Source organism: Oncorhynchus gorbuscha, linkage group LG17, assembly GCF_021184085.1.
Source record: "Oncorhynchus gorbuscha isolate QuinsamMale2020 ecotype Even-year linkage group LG17, OgorEven_v1.0, whole genome shotgun sequence".
NCBI classification, from domain to species: domain Eukaryota; kingdom Metazoa; phylum Chordata; class Actinopteri; order Salmoniformes; family Salmonidae; genus Oncorhynchus; species Oncorhynchus gorbuscha.
The window spans coordinates 28,379,852-28,397,432 of record NC_060189.1 but is presented as its reverse complement, the minus strand read 5'-3'; the positions used below and the strand labels follow the sequence as shown (position 1 = coordinate 28,397,432).

The following is a 17,581-nucleotide window of genomic DNA, read 5'->3' as shown; positions in this document are numbered from 1 at the left end:
TACTCCTCTTCAATGGCTGTGCGAAGTTGCTGGATATTGCCGGGAACTGTAATACACTGTCGTACACATCGATCCAGACCATCCCAAACATACTCAATGGGGGACATGTCTGGGGAGTGTGCAGGCTTTAGAAGAACTGGGACATTTTCAGCTTCAATTTTTGTATTAATTTTGTATTACATTTTTTGGGTGTGTCCTTGCGACATGCGGCCATGCATTATCATGCTGAAACATAAGGTGATGGCGGATGAATGGCGCGACAATGAGCCTCAGAATCTCATCATGGTATCTCTGCTTTCAAATTGCCATCGATAAAATACAATTGTGTTCATTGTCCGTAGCTTATGCCTGCCAAGACCATAACCCCATCGCCACCATGGGGCACTCTGTTCACAACGTTGACATCAGCAAACTGTTCGCCCAAACGACGCCATACACGCTGTCGGCCATCTACCTGGTACAGTTGAAACCTTGATCCATCCCTGAAGAGCACACTTCTCCAGCGTGCCAGTGGACATCGAAGGTGGCATTTGCCCGCTGAAGTTGGTTACGACGCCAAACTGCAGTCAGGTGAAGTCCCTGATGAGGACGACAAGCAGATTCTTTGGTTGTACAAAACCACAGTTTCATCAGCTGTCTGGGGGGTTGGTCTCAGACAATCCCACAGGTGAAGAAGCTGGATGTGGAGGTCCTGGGCTGGTGTGCTTACACATAGACTGCGGTTGAGGCCGGGTTGGACGTACTGCCAAATTCTCTAAAACGACATTGGAGGGCGGCTTATGGTAGAGAAATTAACATGAAATTCTCTGGCAACAGCTCTGTTGGACATTCCAGTAGTCAACATGCCAATTGCATACTCCCTCAAAACTTGAGTTGTCTGTGGCATTGTATTGTGTGACAAAACTGCACATGTTATAGTGACCTTTTATTGTCCCCAGCACAAGCTACACCTGTGTAATGATCATACTGTTTAATCAGCTTCTTGTATATGCCACACTTTACATTTACATTTTACATTTAAGTCATTTAGCAGACGCTCTTATCCAGAGCGACTTACAAATTGGTGCGTTCACCTTATGACATCCAGTGGAGCAGCCACTTTACAATAGTGCATCTAAATCTTTTAAGGGGGGGGGTGAGAAGGATTACTTTATCCTATCCTAGGTATTCCTTAAAGAGGTGGGGTTTCAGGTGTCTCCGGAAGGTGGTGATTGACTCCGCTGTCCTGGCGTCGTGAGGGAGTTTGTTCCACCATTGGGGGGCCAGAGCAGCGAACAGTTTTGACTGGGCTGAGCGGGAACTGTACTTCCTCAGTGGTAGGGAGGCGAGCAGGCCAGAGGTGGATGAACGCAGTGCCCTTGTTTGGGTGTAGGGCCTGATCAGAGCCTGGAGGTACTGAGGTGCCGTTCCCCTCACAGCTCCGTAGGCAAGCACCATGGTCTTGTAGCGGATGCGAGCTTCAACTGGAAGCCAGTGGAGAGAGCGGAGGAGCGGGGTGACGTGAGAGAACTTGGGAAGGTTGAACACCAGACGGGCTGCGGCGTTCTGGATGAGTTGTAGGGGTTTAATGGCACAGGCAGGGAGCCCAGCCAACAGCGAGTTGCAGTAATCCAGACGGGAGATGACAAGTGCCTGGATTAGGACCTGCGCCGCTTCCTGTGTGAGGCAGGGTCGTACTCTGCGGATGTTGTAGAGCATGAACCTACAGGAACGGGCCACCGCCTTGATGTTAGTTGAGAACGACAGGGTGTTGTCCAGGATCACGCCAAGGTTCTTAGCGCTCTGGGAGGAGGACACAATGGAGTTGTCAACCGTGATGGCGAGATCATGGAACGGGCAGTCCTTCCCGGGAGGAAGAGCAGCTCCGTCTTGCCGAGGTTCAGCTTGAGGTGGTGATCCGTCATCCACACTGATATGTCTGCCAGACATGCAGAGATGCGATTCGCCACCTGGTCATCAGAATGGGGAAAGGAGAAGATTAATTGTGTGTCGTCTGCATAGCAATGATAGGAGAGACCATGTGAGGTTATGACAGAGCCAAGTGACTTGGTGTATAGCGAGAATAGGAGAGGGCCTAGAACAGAGCCCTGGGGGACACCAGTGGTGAGAGCGCGTGGTGAGGAGACAGATTCTCGCCACGCCACCTGGTAGGAGCGACCTGTCAGGTAGGACGCAATCCAAGCGTGGGCCGCGCCGGAGATGCCCAACTCGGAGAGGGTGGAGAGGAGGATCTGATGGTTCACAGTATCGAAGGCAGCCGATAGGTCTAGAAGGATGAGAGCAGAGGAGAGAGAGTTAGCTTTAGCAGTGCGGAGCGCCTCAGTGATACAGAGAAGAGCAGTCTCAGTTGAATGACTAGTCTTGAAACCTGACTGATTTGGATCAAGAAGGTAATTCTGAGAGAGATAGCGGGAGAGCTGGCCAAGGACGGCACGTTCAAGAGTTTTGAAGAGAAAAGAAAGAAGGGATACTGGTCTGTAGTTGTTGACATCGGAGGGATCGAGTGTAGGTTTTTTCAGAAGGGGTGCAACTCTCGCTCTCTTGAAGATGGAAGGGACGTAGCCAGCGGTCAGGGATGAGTTGATGAGCGAGGTGAGGTAAGGGAGAAGGTCTCCGGAAATGGTCTGGAGAAGAGAGGAGGGGATAGGGTCGAGCGGGCAGGTTGTTGGGCGGCCGGCCGTCACAAGACGCGAGATTTCATCTGGGGAGAGAGGGGAGAAAGAGGTTCAGAGCACAGGGTAGGGCAGTGTGAGCAGAACCAGCGGTGTCGTTTGACTTAGCAAACGAGGATCGGATGTCGTCGACCTTCTTTTCAAAATGGTTGACGAAGTCATCTGCAGAGAGGGAGGAGGGGGGGGGGATTCAGGAGGGAGGAGAAGGTGGCAAAGAGCTTCCTAGGGTTAGAGGCAGATGCTTGGAATTTAGAGTGGTAGAAAGTGGCTTTAGCAGCAGAGACAGAGGAGGAAAATGTAGAGCGGAGGGAGTGAAAGGATGCCAGGTCCGCAGGGAGGCGAGTTTTCCTCCATTTCCGCTCGGCTGCCCGGAGCCCTGTTCTGTGAGCTCGCAATGAGTCATCGAGCCACGGAGCGGGAGGGGAGGGCCAAGCCGGCCTGGAGGATAGGGGACATAGAGAGTCAAAGGATGCAGAGAGGGAGGAGAGGAGGGTTGAGGAGGCAGAATCAGGAGATAGGTTGGAGAAGGTTTGAGCAGAGGGAAGAGATGATAGGATGGAAGAGGAGAGAGTAGCGGGGGAGAGAGAGCGAAGGTTGGGACGGAGCGATACCATCCGAGTAGGGGCAGTGTGGGAGGTGTTGGATGAGAGCGAGAGGGAAAAGGATACAAGGTAGTGGTCAGAGACTTGGAGGGGAGTTGCAATGAGGTTAGTGGAAGAACAGCATCTAGTAAAGATGAGGTCGAGCGTATTGCCTGCCTTGTGAGTAGGGGGGGAAGGTGAGAGGGTGAGGTCAAAAGAGGAGAGGAGTGGAAAGAAGGAGGCAGAGCGGAATGAGTCAAAGGTAGACGTGGGGAGGTTAAAGTCGCCCAGAACTGTGAGAGGTGAGCCATCCACAGGAAAGGAGCTTATCAAGGCATCAAGCTCATTGATGAACTCTCCGAGGGAACCTGGAGGGCGATAAATGATAAGGATGTTAAGCTTGAAAGGGCTGGTAACTGTGACAGCATGGAATTCAAAGGAGGCGATAGACAGATGGGTAATGGGAGAAAGAGAGAATGACCACTTGGGAGAGATGATGATCCCGGTGCCACCACCCCGCTGACCAGAAGCTCTCGGGGTGTGCGAGAACACGTGGGCGGACTAGAGAGAGCAGTAGGAGTAGCAGTGTTGTCTGTGGTGATCCATGTTTCCGTCAGTGCCAAGAAGTCGAGGGACTGGAGGGAGGCATAGGCTGAGATGAACTCTGCCTTGTTGGCCGCAGATCGGCAGTTCCAGAGGCTACCGGAGACCTGGAACTCCACGTGGGTCGTGCGCGCTGGGACCACCAGATTAGGGTGGCCGCGGCCACGCGGTGTGGAGCGTTTGTATGGTCTGTGCAGAGAGGAGAGAACAGGGATAGACAGACACATAGTTGACAGGCTACAGAAGAGGCTACGCTAATGCAAAGGAGATTGGAATGACAAGTGGACTACACGTCTCGAATGTTCAGAAAGTTAAGCTTACGTAGCAAGAATCTTATTGACTAAAATGATTCAAATGATACAGTACTGTTGAAGTAGGCTAGCTGGCAGTGGCTGCGTTGTTGACTTTGTAGGCTAGCTGGCAGTGGCTGCGTTGTTGACACTACACTAATCAAGTCGTTCCGTTGAGTGTAATAGTTTCTACAGTGCTGCTATTCGGGGGCTAGGTAGCAGTGTTGATTACGTTACGTTGCGTTAAAAGAACGACAATAGCTGGCTAGCTAAACTAGAAAATCGCTCTAGACTACATAATTATCTTTGATACAAAGACGGCTATGTAGATAGCTATGTAGCTAGCTACGATCAAACAAATCAAACCGTTGTACTGTAATGAAATGAAATGAAAATGTGATACTACCTGTACACTTGTCAGGTGGATGTATTATCTTGGCAATGGAGAAATGATCACTAACAGGGATGTCAACAAATTTGTGCACAAAGTTTGAGAGAAAAGCTTTTTGTGCTTATGGAACATTTCTGGGATCTTTTAATGTCAGCTCATTAAACATGGCACCAACACTTTACATGTTGCGTTTATATTTTTGTTCAGTATATATTTGTCAGTGATCTATCAGATGATGTATGCACTGTTTCTATTGGTAAATTGAATGAATCAATTGATGAAGGTGTCGCGGAAGGGCTCTCGGGACGTAGCTGACCACACAGCCATCCAAATGGATGACTCTGACTCCATCACAGTGTCAGAGCAGAGCGAGCCCTCTGCAGAGTGCTGGCAGAACATGTACAAGCTGCTCAACTTCTACTCCCTCATCTCTGACCCCACGGGTATCCTGGAGAAGAGCTCCCCTGAGAACTGCCTTTCGGGTAAGGCTCTCTCTCCCCCTCACCCATCTCTAGCCCCTACCCCCTAGGCACTTAGAAATATCAATTATTAAAAGTATTTTTTGTGTGTGATCTGTGCAGACGGTGGCCGCAGTCCCTCGGAGCCCCTGTGCAGGGTGATCTTTGAGAACGAGCAGGAGGACCCCACCACCCCCACTAACAAGCCCTCATCTGGGCTAGGTGCGGGGGGCAGACGGCGCAGCCTGGTGAGTTCTGAGCCACAGCACGTCACCCTCATCGTGTTTGGCATTGGCATGGTGAACCGCACCCACCTGGAGGCCGACATCGGGGGCCTGACCATGGAGGCAGAGCTGAAGAAGATCCACGGCAGCTTCACACTCAAGGAAAAGATGAAGGGTGAGGCTCTTAGTAGTGATGCGTGGGTTGACTCATAACCTCCAGTCCCTGAGGTTATATCCGTGGGGCCGGCGTGTTTAGGGTTGTTAAATACTGTGTGGATGAAGGGTGGGTGGCGGGCGGGTTGGGTGAAGAGAAAACGATAGCCTATCTGAAAACATCCATAAATGTCAAATTGTTTTGAAATTATTTTGCAAGTTATATAGGCTATATTACTGAGTTACAGTAATGTAACATGTGTTTGGTGCCGACAGAGATGGACGCCTCGCTTCGCGTTCTTAGGAAACTATGCAGTATTTCGTTTTTTAAAATATTATTTCTTACACTATTACCCCAGGAAATCTTAAGTCTTATCACATACAGCTGGGAGGAACTTTTGGATATAAGAGCAACGCCAACTTACTAACATTACGACCAGGAATGTTTGTGATGTTTGGACCACCACCCAAGACAATGGATTGGATCCCAGTAGGCGACCCAAAACAACGGCGCCACAGAAGGGACAGACGGCGCGGTCTTCTGGTCAGGCTCAGCCCACCGCTCCCGAGTATACTACTCGCCAATGTCCAGTCTCTTGACAACAAGGTAGATGAAATTCGAGCAAGCTTTGCCTTCCAGAGAGACATTAGAGATTGTAACATCCTTTGTTTCATGGAAACATGGCTCACTCGGGATACGTTATCAGTCCGTACAGCCACCCGGTTTCTTCACACATCACGCCGATGTGTGAAGAAGGGCGGTGGTATATGCCTTATGATTAACTAGTCGTGGTGTGATCATAACAACATACAGGAACTCAAGTCCTGTTGTTCACCTGACCTAGAATTCCTTACGATCAAATGCCAACTGCATTATCTACCAAGATAATTCTCTTCGATTATAATCACAGCCGTGTATATCCCCCCCAAGCAGACACCTCGACGGCCCTGAAAGGACTACATTGGACTCTATGTAAACTGGAAACCACATATCCTGAGGCTGCATTTATTGTAGCTGGGGATTTTAACAAGGCTAATCTGAAAACAAGGCTCCTATTGAATGCGTGACCCGGGCTGGCAACACTCTGGATCATTGCTACTCTAATTTCCGCAACGCATACAAAGCTCTCCCTCGCCCTCCTTTCGGCAAATCTGACCACGACTCCATTTTGTTGCTCCCAGCCTATAGACGGAGACTAAAACAGGAAACGCCCGTGCTCAGATTTGTTCAACGCTGGTCCGACCAATCTGATTCCACGCTTCAAGATTGCTTCGATCACGTGGACTGGGATATGTTCCGGATAGCATCAGATAATAACATTGATGTATACGCTGATTCGGTGAGCGAGTTTATTAGCAAGTGCATCGGTGATGTGGTACCTACGGTGACTATTAAATCCTTCCCCAACCAGAAACTGTGGATTGATGGCAGCATTCGTGCAAAACTGAAAGTGCGAACCACTGCTTTTAATCATGGTAAGGCGACTGGAAACATGACTGAATACAAACAGTGTAGCTATTTCCTCTGCAAGGCAATCAAACAAGCTAAGTGTCAATATAGAGACAAAGTAGAGTCGGAATTCAACGGCTCAGACACGAGACGTATGTGGCAGGGTCTACAGTCAATAACGGACTACAAAAAGAAAACCAGCCCCGTCACGGACACCGATGTCTTGCTGCCAGACAAAATAAACAACTTCTTTGCTTTGAGAACAATACAGTGCCACTGACACGGCCCGCTACCAAAACCTGCGGGCTCTCCTTCACCGCAGCCAACGTGAGTAAAACATATAAACGTGTTAACCCTCGCAGGGCTGCCGGCCCAGATGGCATCCCCAGCCACGTCCTCAGAGCATGCGCAGACCAGCTGGCTGGTGTGTTTACGGACATATTCAATCAACCCTATCCCAGTCTGCTGTTCCCACATGCTTCAAGAGGGCCACCATTGTTCCTGTTCCCAAGAAAGCTAAGGTAACGGAGCTAAACCACTGTTGCCCCACAGCCCCACTTACGTCATCATGAAGTGCTTTGAGAGACTAGTCAAGGATCATATCACCTCCACTCTACCTGACACCCTAGACCCACTCCAATTTGCTTACCGCCCCAATAGGTCCACAGACGATGCAATCGCACCCACACTGCCATAACCCATCTGGACAAGAGGAATACCTATGTAAGAATGCTTTTCATCGATTACAGCTCAGATTTAACACATTTACATTTAAGTCATTTAGCAGACGCTCTTATCCAGAGCGACTTACATAGTACCCTCCAAACGCGTCATTAAGCTCGAGACCCTGGTTCTCGACCCCGCCGTGTGAAACTGGGTCCTGGACATTCTGACAGGCCACCCCCAGGTGGTGAGGGTAGGAAACAACATCTCCACCCCGCTGATCCTCAACACCGATGCCCCACAATGGTGTGTTCTCAGCCCTCTCCTGTACTCCTTGTTCACCCATGACTGCATGGCCATGCACGCCTCCAATTCAATCATCAAGTTTGCAGATGGCACTACAGTGGTAGGCTTGATTACCAACAATGACGAGACAGCCTACAGGGAGGAGGTGAGGGCCCTCGGAGTGTGATGTCAGGAAAATAACCTCACGCTCAACGACAACAAAACAAAGGAGATGATCGTAAACAGCAGAGGGTTCACCCCCCCCCCCCTATCCACATCGACGGGACAGTAGTGGAGAAGGTGGAAAGTTTTTTAAGTTCCTCGGCGTACACATCACGGACTAACTGAAATGTTCCACCCACACAGACAGCGTGGTGAAGAAGGCACATCAGCGCCTCTTCAACCTCAGGAGGCTGAAGAAATTTGGCTTGTCAAGAAAAACACTCACAAACTTTTACAGATGCACAATCGAGAGCATCCTGTCGGGCTGTATCACCGCCTGGTACAGCAACTGCTCCACCCACAACCGTAAGGATTGGGTAGTGAGGTCTGCACAACGCATCACCGGGGGCAAACTACCTGCTTTCCAGGACACCACCACCCGATGTCACAGGAAGGCCAAAAAGATCATCAAGGACAACAGCCACCTGAGCCACTGCCTGTTCACCCCGCTATCATCCAGAAGGTGAGGTCAGTACAGGTGCATCAAAGCTGGGACCGAGAGACTGAAAAACATATTTTATCTCAAGTCCATCAGACTGTTAAACAGCCATCACTAACAGTGAGTGGCTGCTGCCAACATACAGACTCACTCTCTAGCCACTTTTATAATTAACATTTGGATGTAATAAATGTATCACAAGTCACTTCAAATAATACCACTTTATATCATGTTTACATACCCTACATTACTCATCTCATATGTATATACTGTACTCTATACCATCTACTGCATCTTGCCTGTGCCGTTCGGTCATCGCTCATCCATATATTTATATGTACGTTTTCTTAATCATTCCTTTACACTTGTGTGTAAAAGGTAGTTGTGAAATTGTTAGATTACTTGTTAGATTTTACTGCATGGTCAGAACTAGAAGCACAACCATTTCGCTGCACTCCTATTAACATCTGCTAACCATGTGTATGTGACCAATAAAATTTGATTTGATTTGATACATTGAGGTTTTTCTTTCATTATTTTAGGCTATCTGACATTAGAGCGTAAGTCTAAGCTTCAGGGCCTAATTGTACGTGTGCCAATTAGCCTACACCAATTGCCAAATGCTTTTGGGAACGGGCATAAAAAGTAAATGTCGATCCACAGAGGAAAAAAGGACAATGTCAGAGTTGAATTCAATAAGAGAAAAGTTGCGAAATAAAGAGAAGGGAGGGCCAGAAAAGTCATGTTTAGGAAAGATTTGTTAACATGGTAAAAAAGGATGATAGTATCGCCGGCTATGTTATGTGTGATTGTGAGAATCTATACAAATTCAACAGTCACACGATGGGGACTTCAAATAGGCCTATGGCACGACAAGGGAACTGTAGCCTGCTGTTCAGATCGGTTAAATTGAAACTGAAATCTGGACTGTAACTGTAGGGCTATAACCTCTGACATAGCCTTAATGTTAACTCCTGCAGAATTAAGCATTTCTTGCAGTAAAATTATATACCAAATGTAGGCTAAATTTGGACTCGGGAACAGGACTAGAGAAATATGTTCTCTTTTTTTCTGCATCGCGAGAGAATGCGAAGTTAGCTCGTTATTGTTTTTGTTATTGCATTTTCTCCCCGGTCCCTGAATGTCTTTGCGCCGCGGAAGAAGCATGCCAGAGAACTTTACCGATGTCAACTGAATTGAAGCATATTCATTCTACCGATTTATGGCATTGTTCTGGTGAGCAAGGGTTTATATAGTCTTCTAGGTCAACCTATAATGACAGAAGATAAGCTGCTTGTATCTAATTGTAGACAAGTTGACAAACAAATAGCCTATCAAAATGTCTGAAATTATAAACAGAAACATGTCTAAATCAGGCAAATAAAATCGTGCATCCCCTGTCAAAAATGGTTACGTTGTCTCTGACTGTAGACTACAGCGCATTTTCTATGTTAGCAAGTTATGGTCGGGTGCGAGCCTCAGATTTTCACTTTATCACATATAGTCGGGAGGGAGCAGATCGGTTATTAACAATTGCGTTCCGGCGCGGGTGAACAAACCAGTGACCGGCGCACCATTAGCTCTTGGTTTACTTCACTAGTTCAATACACTGCCTCTTTGTATTACATGTTGCAGTACCATATCTGGATGATATCTCCAAAATCTGTTTTCAGACATACTGCACCAGAAGATGACAGAAACTTGTGCATCAGCCCACATAGGAGGAGTTAACATTGTGCTCCTGGAGGGTATAACACCAGACATTCAGTAAGTACTGCTCAAATGTAGGCACATAGCTGCTTCATTTGCATTTTTGTATTGAGGTTTGAAGTTTGATAGTGTGCATTAGGTCTCTGTGAATTGTAAGACCTAAAATAACCTTTCTAGTTCATTTGCCTGTCATTTTGATAACTTGTAAAAAATAATTATAAGGAACGTTTTAATTTCCTACCCCACTGTGCCATTGATTGCATGTCAACATACTGTGTTAGTTATTCCTACAGTTACTTCACAGTAATCAAATCCTATAAATATTCAAATTACTGCAAATATTCTGCTGGCATCACTGGAAGTACTTTTAGCAGACGAAGGAAGGTGGATAGATATTCTAATCTAGTCTGTTGTCAGTATCTCTGCGTGAATACTCAATTTTTCATTTGCTCTCTTTTTTTACTTTCCCTGCTTTCTCTTCCATCATTTTACATAGACTGGAGGATTTCCCCACATCTCCTACCAGCACAGCCAAACAAGAGTTTCTGTATGTGTTTATAACTACTGCACCTTGGCACATCATAGCAATGCCACAGTAGTACCTAGTTAAAACACAACTTTCATTTTGTCTGGAGTCTGTGGTAACGCAGTGTTTCTTCAGTGTACAGCTCTAGCTGTGTTATTGTCCTTCATCATGTTAGATTGGTAATCCCCCACTGTCCTTTTCTCCTGTTTCTGTGTTCCTTCCTTCATGTGTGTAGCGGATAGATTATCTTTATAGATCAGCTATATCGCAGAGATTCATCCTGTAATCGTGATCTAATTTATTGTTGATTTTTTTGGCAACGTAATGGAAGAGCCTATAAAACCCTGTCATTCTTATGCCCCCATAACATGGATGTCGTTATGTGCTTCTTAGTGTGTAGTATGCCTGCTGTCTAACAAAAATGACCCAAACACTTTTTGTACATTGTTGTTCTATAGATGTTGTCCTGTCTTAAGCTGTTGTCAAACAGTCATATTATAATCGCTGACACTCTACTCTGCCCTTTCCAGAACGGTTGTGAAATGCAACGTAGCTAAATCCCAGGCCCTGTACAGCGCTCAGAGGGGCCTGAAGACCAACAATGCAGCTGTGTTCAAGGTGGGCGCCATCATGATCAACATCCCCCAGCACCCAGCCACACTGCACAGCATGATGGTCCGTAGCTCCCATCAGCTCTCAAAGCAGATCTCCGACCTCATCCGCCAGCCGTCCAACGTGTGAGTCTAGGAGGAAATTGTTGTATTATTCACAGGATATTGTATTATTTAAACTTTGAGTCCCATTGAAATCTATAGGTATCTCCTAGGTGAGCCCCTCCCAAGATCTGGGGCTGGGTAGGCAGAACTGCATGCTCAGTGTGGTCCTCACCTATGTGTCTAGTATGACAGGAAAGCATTTCAGTGAGAGAACCATTTTCTTTCCTCTGAATTTCCTTCATGGACTAAGCAAAACATCTTCATCCTGAACTATGTTATTTCTTTTAGGTCACCCCCCAACAGGGAAGACACCCCCACCCCTCAGCCCTCTGACAAGGCGTCCAGCATCAACCAGACCCCGGTGGAGGCCAATGAGTTCCCCCAGCTGCCAGAGGGTCTTGAGAAGAAGCCCATCGTCCTCAAGTTCAGCGCTATGATGGACGGCATCACCATAGGAGCAGCCCTTTTGCCCTCCCTCAAGGCTGAGTACAAGATGGGCCGCATGAAGAGTCACGGCATGACAGGTACAGTGCCTTCAGAAAGTATTCATACCCCTTGATTTATTCCAGATTTTGTTGTTACAGCCTGAATTAAAAATGTATTAAAAATATTTGAAAAAGTTCAAACATGTTTTTAGAAATGTTTGCAATATTACTGAAAATTAAATTAAGAAATATCTCAATTACAGTACCAGTAAAAAGTTTGGACACACCACCCTTATATTTACTATTTTCTACATTGTAGAATAATAGTGAAGACATCAAAACTATGACATAACACATGTAGTAACCAAAAAAGTATATGTATGCAAAAATATATTTGAGATTCTTCAATGTAGTCACCCTTTGCCTTGATGACAGCTTTGCACACTCTTGGCATTCTCTCAACCAGCTTCACCTGGAATGCTTTTCCAACAGTCTTGAAGGAGTTCCCACATATGCTGAGCACTTGTTGGCTGCTTTTCCTTCACTCTGCGGTCCAACTCATCACAAACCATCTCAATTGGCTTGAGGTCGGGTGATTGTGGAGGCCAGGTCATCTGATGCAGCACTCCATAAACTCTCCTTCTTGGTCAAATAGCCCATACACAGCCTGGAGGTGTGTTTTGGGTCATTCTCCTGTTGAAAAATAAAGTATAATCCCACTAAGCGCAAACCAGATGGGATGGCGTATCGCTGCAGAATGCTGTTGTAGCCATGCTGGTAAAGTGTTATTTGTATTCTAAATGAATCACAGACTGTGTCACCAGCAAAGCAACCCCACACCTTCACACCTCTATGCTTCATGGTGGGAACCACACATGCGGAGATCATCCGTTCACCTACTCTGTCTCTCACAAAGGCATGGCGGTTAGAACCAAAAATCTCAAATTTGGACTCATCAGCCCAAAGGACAGATTTACATCAGTCCATTGCTCGTGTTTCTTGGCCCAAGCAAGTCTCTTCTTCTTATTGGTGTACATTTGTAGTGGTTTATTTTCAGCAATTCAGCCACGAAGGCCTGATTCACACAGTCTCCTCTGAACAGTTGATGTTGATGTCAGTTTTTATTTTTATTATTAGTATTTTTATTTTTGTATTTTAAAAAATCTTTATTTAACTAGGCAAGTCAGTTAAAAATACATTCTTATTTACAATGACGGCCTACACCGGCCAAACCCAGACGATGCTGGGCCAATTGTGCGCCGCACTATGGGACTCCCAATCACAGCCCGTTGTGATACAGCCTGGATTCGAACCAGGGTGTCTGTAGTGACGCCTCTAGCACTGACATGCAGTGCCTTAGACCACTGTGTCACTCGGGAGTCCACTGTTACTTGAACTCTGAAGATTTTTTTAGGGCTGCAATCTGAGGTGCAGTTAATTGCTGATTTCTGAGGCTGGTAACTCTTTTGAACTTATCCTCTGCTGCAGGGGTAACTCTGGGTCTTCCTTTCCTATGGCGGTCCTCATGAGAGCCAATTTAATCATAGCGCTTCATGCTTTTTCTCTACTGCATTTGAAGAAACTCAAAGTTCTTGAAATGTTCCATATTGACTGACCTTCATGTCTTAAAATGATTATGGACTGTAATTTCTCTTTGCTTATTTGAACTGTTCTTGCCATAATATTGACTTGGTCTTTTACCAAATAGGGCTATCTTCTGTATACCACACCTACCTTGTCACAACACAACTGATTGGCTCAAACTCATTAGGAAGGAAAGAAATTCCAAATATTAATTTTTAACAAGGCACACCTGTTAATTGAAATGCATTCCAGGTGAAGCTGGTTGAGAGAATGACAAGAGTGTGCAAAGCTGTCATCAAGGCAAATGGTAGCTAATTTGAAGAATTTCAAATATAAAATATTTATATATTTGTTTAACATTTTTTGGGTTAGTACATGATTTCATATGTGTTTTTTCATAGTTTTGAACTTTATTATTCTACAATGTAGAAAATAGTACAAATAAAGAAAATCCCTGGAATGAGTAGGTGTGTCCAAACTTTTGACTGGTACTGTAAGTATTCGTACCCCTTTGCTATGACACTCCAAATGAAGCTCATGTGCATCCAATTTCCTTTGATCATCCTTGAGATGTCACTACAATTTGATTACAATTGTTTTGACAATTAGAAAGAAGCACACCTGTCTGTATAAGGGCCCACAGTTGCCAGTGCGTGTCAGATCAGAAACTATACACTGAAGTCCAAGGAACTGTCCTTGGATCTCCAAGATATAATTGTTATGAGGCATGTACACTACATGTACATGCCTCGTCGAACATCTCATTCCAACATCATGGGCATTAATATGGAGTTGGTCCCTCCTTTGCTGCTATAACAGACTCCACTCTTCTGGGAAGGCTTTCTACTAGATGTTGTAACATTGCTGCGGGGACTTGTTTCCATTCAGCCACGAGGATCGGTGACATTAGGTACTGATGATGCGCGATTAGTCCTGGCTCACAGTCGGTGTTCCAATTCTTCCCAAATGTATTTGATGGGGTTGAGATCAGGGCTCTGTGCAGGCTAGTCAAGATATCTTCTACACTGATCTTGACAAACCATTTCTGTATGGACCTTGCTTTGTGCGTAGGGCTATTGTCAGGCTGAAACAAGAAATAATCTAGAATGTCTTTGTATGCTGTAACGTTAAGATTTTCCTTCACTGGAACTAAGGGATCGAGCCCGAATCATGAAAAATATCCCCATTATTCCTCCTCCACCTAACTTTACAGTTGGCACTATGCTTTGGGGAAGGTAGTGTTCCCCTGACATCTGCCAAACCCAGATTGTTGGAAAGGTGGCATCCTATGACGGTGCCACGTTGAAAGTCAGTCACTGAGCTCTTCAGTACGGGCCATTGTACTACCAATGTTTGTCTTTGGAGATTCCATGGCTGTGTGCTCAATTCTATACACCTGTCAGCCACGAGTGTGACTGAAATATAGCCAAATCCACTAATCTGAATTGGAGTCCACATACTTTTGGCCATGTAGTGTATCTGGGGAATGGTATAAAAACATTTCTAGAGTGTTGTAAGTTTCCAAGAGCACAGTGGTCTCTATCATTGGGAAATGGAAAAAGACTCTGCCAAAGGCTGGCCATCTGACCAAACTGAGCAACCGGGCAAGAAGGACCTTGGTCAGGGAGGTGACTGAGAACCTAATGACCACTCTGACAGAACTACAGAGTTCCTTGGCTGAGATGGGCGAACATGCCAGAAGGGCAACAGTCTCTACAGAACTTCACCAATCTGGGCTTTATTGGAGAGTTTCCAGATGGAGATTAGAAAAAGGAACATGACAGCATGCCTTGAGTTTGCAAAAAGGCACTTGAATCCCATTGAAAATCTGTGGAAAGACTTGAAGATTGCTGTTCACTCCCGCTCCCCATCTAATTTAACAGAGTTCGAGAAAATCTAAAGGGAAGAATGGGAGAAAATCCCCAAATCCAGATGTGCAAAGCTGATACAGACATACCCAAGCTGTAAACTCTGCCATAGGTTCTTCTACAAAGTATTGATTCAGGGTATGAATACTTATGTAAATGAGATATTTCTGTATTTCATTTCAATAAATGTGTAAAAATTTATAAAAACATGGGGTATTGTGTGTAGATGGTTGAGAGAATCTATTTAATCCATTTTGAAATTGGGCTGTAACAAAAAAATGTGGAATAAGTCAAGGGCTATGAATACTTTTTGAAGGCACAGTAGTTAGCACCCAGCTTTAACCTCCGACTGGGGTAATGGGATATTGTACTTGTATTATGAGGATCGTATTATTTGTGGTCTGACAATGCATCTTAATTTAATTCTGAGTGGATTGATAAACTCATTGTTCTCTGCAGGAGCCCAGACACGGTTCACGTTTGAGCTGCCCAACCACAAGCTGTGTTTCCAGTCCAAGGTGTCCCCGGTGGACACCATGTCCACCATGCCACCCTCAGCCAACCTCAACCTTCCGCCAGTCACCATGTCTGGAGAATACATAATGGAGGACCACGAGGGCCACTCGGATTTTACTGACGACTTCCCAATCCCCATGAAGCAGGGCAACTACCTCCAGGGGAATTACCTGCGCTGTGTGGCTGAGGTGAGGCTGCCATATTCAAGTAGAGTAGCTCCGGTATTGCAGAATATACCTTTTATTAATATAAAATATATGTCAACACGGTTTTGTTCTATTTTGATTGTTTGTTCATTTGTTTGGATATTATTTGAGCTAGATTTAAATTGGCGTCGCGCGTAATGCTCATGCGAGGTGAAATTTGTATTTATTTGTGGATGTGAGTACTCAGTCCGTTCGACCTGACGAAGATACTTGTGAATCGAAACATTGTATATAAAGTGGTAATTGGCAGCATATTCAGTCCGTGTGCCTTTCTGTTATTTTCATTCATTTCAATCCCCCTTCACGTAGATTGGTTCTTTTGAGCACAACCTCACCACGGACCTCCTGAACCACCTGGTGTTCCTGCAGAAGGTTTTCATGAAGGAAGTCAATGAGGTCATCCAGAAAGTATCAGGTCTGACCCGCTGTATTACACAAGGACATTGAAAGTTGTTGTTGTGTTTCAGTATTTTGCTTAGACCCTTTGGGTTAAATGTTTGTCTATGCAGGAGGAGAGCAGCCCATCCCTCTGTGGAATGAGCACGACATCTCAACAGACGCTGACAAGCCCAAGATTTTGCTCTACTCACTCAGTCTGATGTTTAAGGTACCAGTATTTAAAACAAGGAATGTGCTGCAGTTTACATTCTTGTTACTTATTGCTTGAGTACGGGAATGAAACTGATGACTTTTTCCTGAATTCTTGTGGTTTGCAGGGGATCCAGATGACAGCCACCACTCCATCCATGAGAGCGGTGCGCTTCGAGACAGGGCTGATAGAGCTGGAGCTTTCCAACAGGATCCAATGTAAAGCCCAGCCCGGCGGCAGCAGCAGTTACCTCAAATTGTTTGGGAAGTGCCAAGTGGATCTGAACCTCGCCCTGGGCCAAATAGTCAAACATCAGGTAGGCTACAGCGAATTAATATAGGTTGTGTTTGTTTCAATTAGCTGCTGCAATCAGATTCCTCCTTTTGAGGATCAATAAAGTATTGTGTCTGCCCCTGTTTTGTGAGATATAACTATTTATTTATTCCACAGGTGTACGAGGAGGCGGGTTCAGACTTCCACCAGGTGGCCTACTTCCGCACTCGTATTGGCTTACGGAACGCCCTTCAGGAGGAGATCAGTGGCTCCTCAGACAAAGAGGCAGTACTCATCACTCTCAACCGGCCAATCGTCTTTGCTCAGCCTGTGGCCTTTGACAGAGGTCAGGCCTTAATAAGTTTTCAGATTCTCGGAATCTAATTCTCTAAATTGCATAACCTCCCCAAGAAAATTGTTATAGAAAACTTCATCACTGTTTCCCTTCTCGTTGCAGCTGTACTCTTCTGGCTGAACTACAAGGCGGCCTACGATAACTGGAACGAGCAGCGTCTGGCATTGAACAAAGACATCCACATGGCCACCAAGGAGGTGGTGGACAAGCTGCCGGGCATCCAGCAGACCTCAGCCCAGGCCTTCAGCACCCTGTTCCTACAGCTCACCGTCAACGACCTTGGAATCTGTTTGCCCATCACTAACAACTCACTGGTAGGAGGAGAATGATGATCTTAAAAACGTGATCCTTTATTTTGCACCCTAATGTTTTCGGGAGAAAG

The 17,581-nt window shown here is 45.9% G+C and overlaps 1 protein-coding gene across 12 annotated transcripts in view; it reads left to right on the top strand.

The window, feature by feature from the left end:
• kiaa1109 (KIAA1109 ortholog) overlaps positions 1 to 17,581 on the top strand; it is a 123,119-nt gene that overhangs the window by 63,591 nt on the left and 41,947 nt on the right. For 11 of the 12 annotated variants that reach the window (XM_046308936.1, XM_046308933.1, XM_046308934.1 and 8 more), the window contains exons 47-58: positions 4,821 to 5,019; positions 5,119 to 5,394; positions 10,105 to 10,198; positions 10,638 to 10,688; positions 11,198 to 11,404; positions 11,672 to 11,907; positions 15,720 to 15,964; positions 16,292 to 16,397; positions 16,492 to 16,589; positions 16,699 to 16,887; positions 17,022 to 17,190; positions 17,302 to 17,513. In XM_046308936.1, coding sequence (XP_046164892.1) covers positions 4,821 to 5,019; positions 5,119 to 5,394; positions 10,105 to 10,198; positions 10,638 to 10,688; positions 11,198 to 11,404; positions 11,672 to 11,907; positions 15,720 to 15,964; positions 16,292 to 16,397; positions 16,492 to 16,589; positions 16,699 to 16,887; positions 17,022 to 17,190; positions 17,302 to 17,513 — 2,082 coding nt within the window. The remainder of the gene's footprint in view (positions 1 to 4,820; positions 5,020 to 5,118; positions 5,395 to 10,104; positions 10,199 to 10,637; positions 10,689 to 11,197; positions 11,405 to 11,671; positions 11,908 to 15,719; positions 15,965 to 16,291; positions 16,398 to 16,491; positions 16,590 to 16,698; positions 16,888 to 17,021; positions 17,191 to 17,301; positions 17,514 to 17,581) is intronic. The other variant, XM_046308932.1, reaches the window with a different exon arrangement.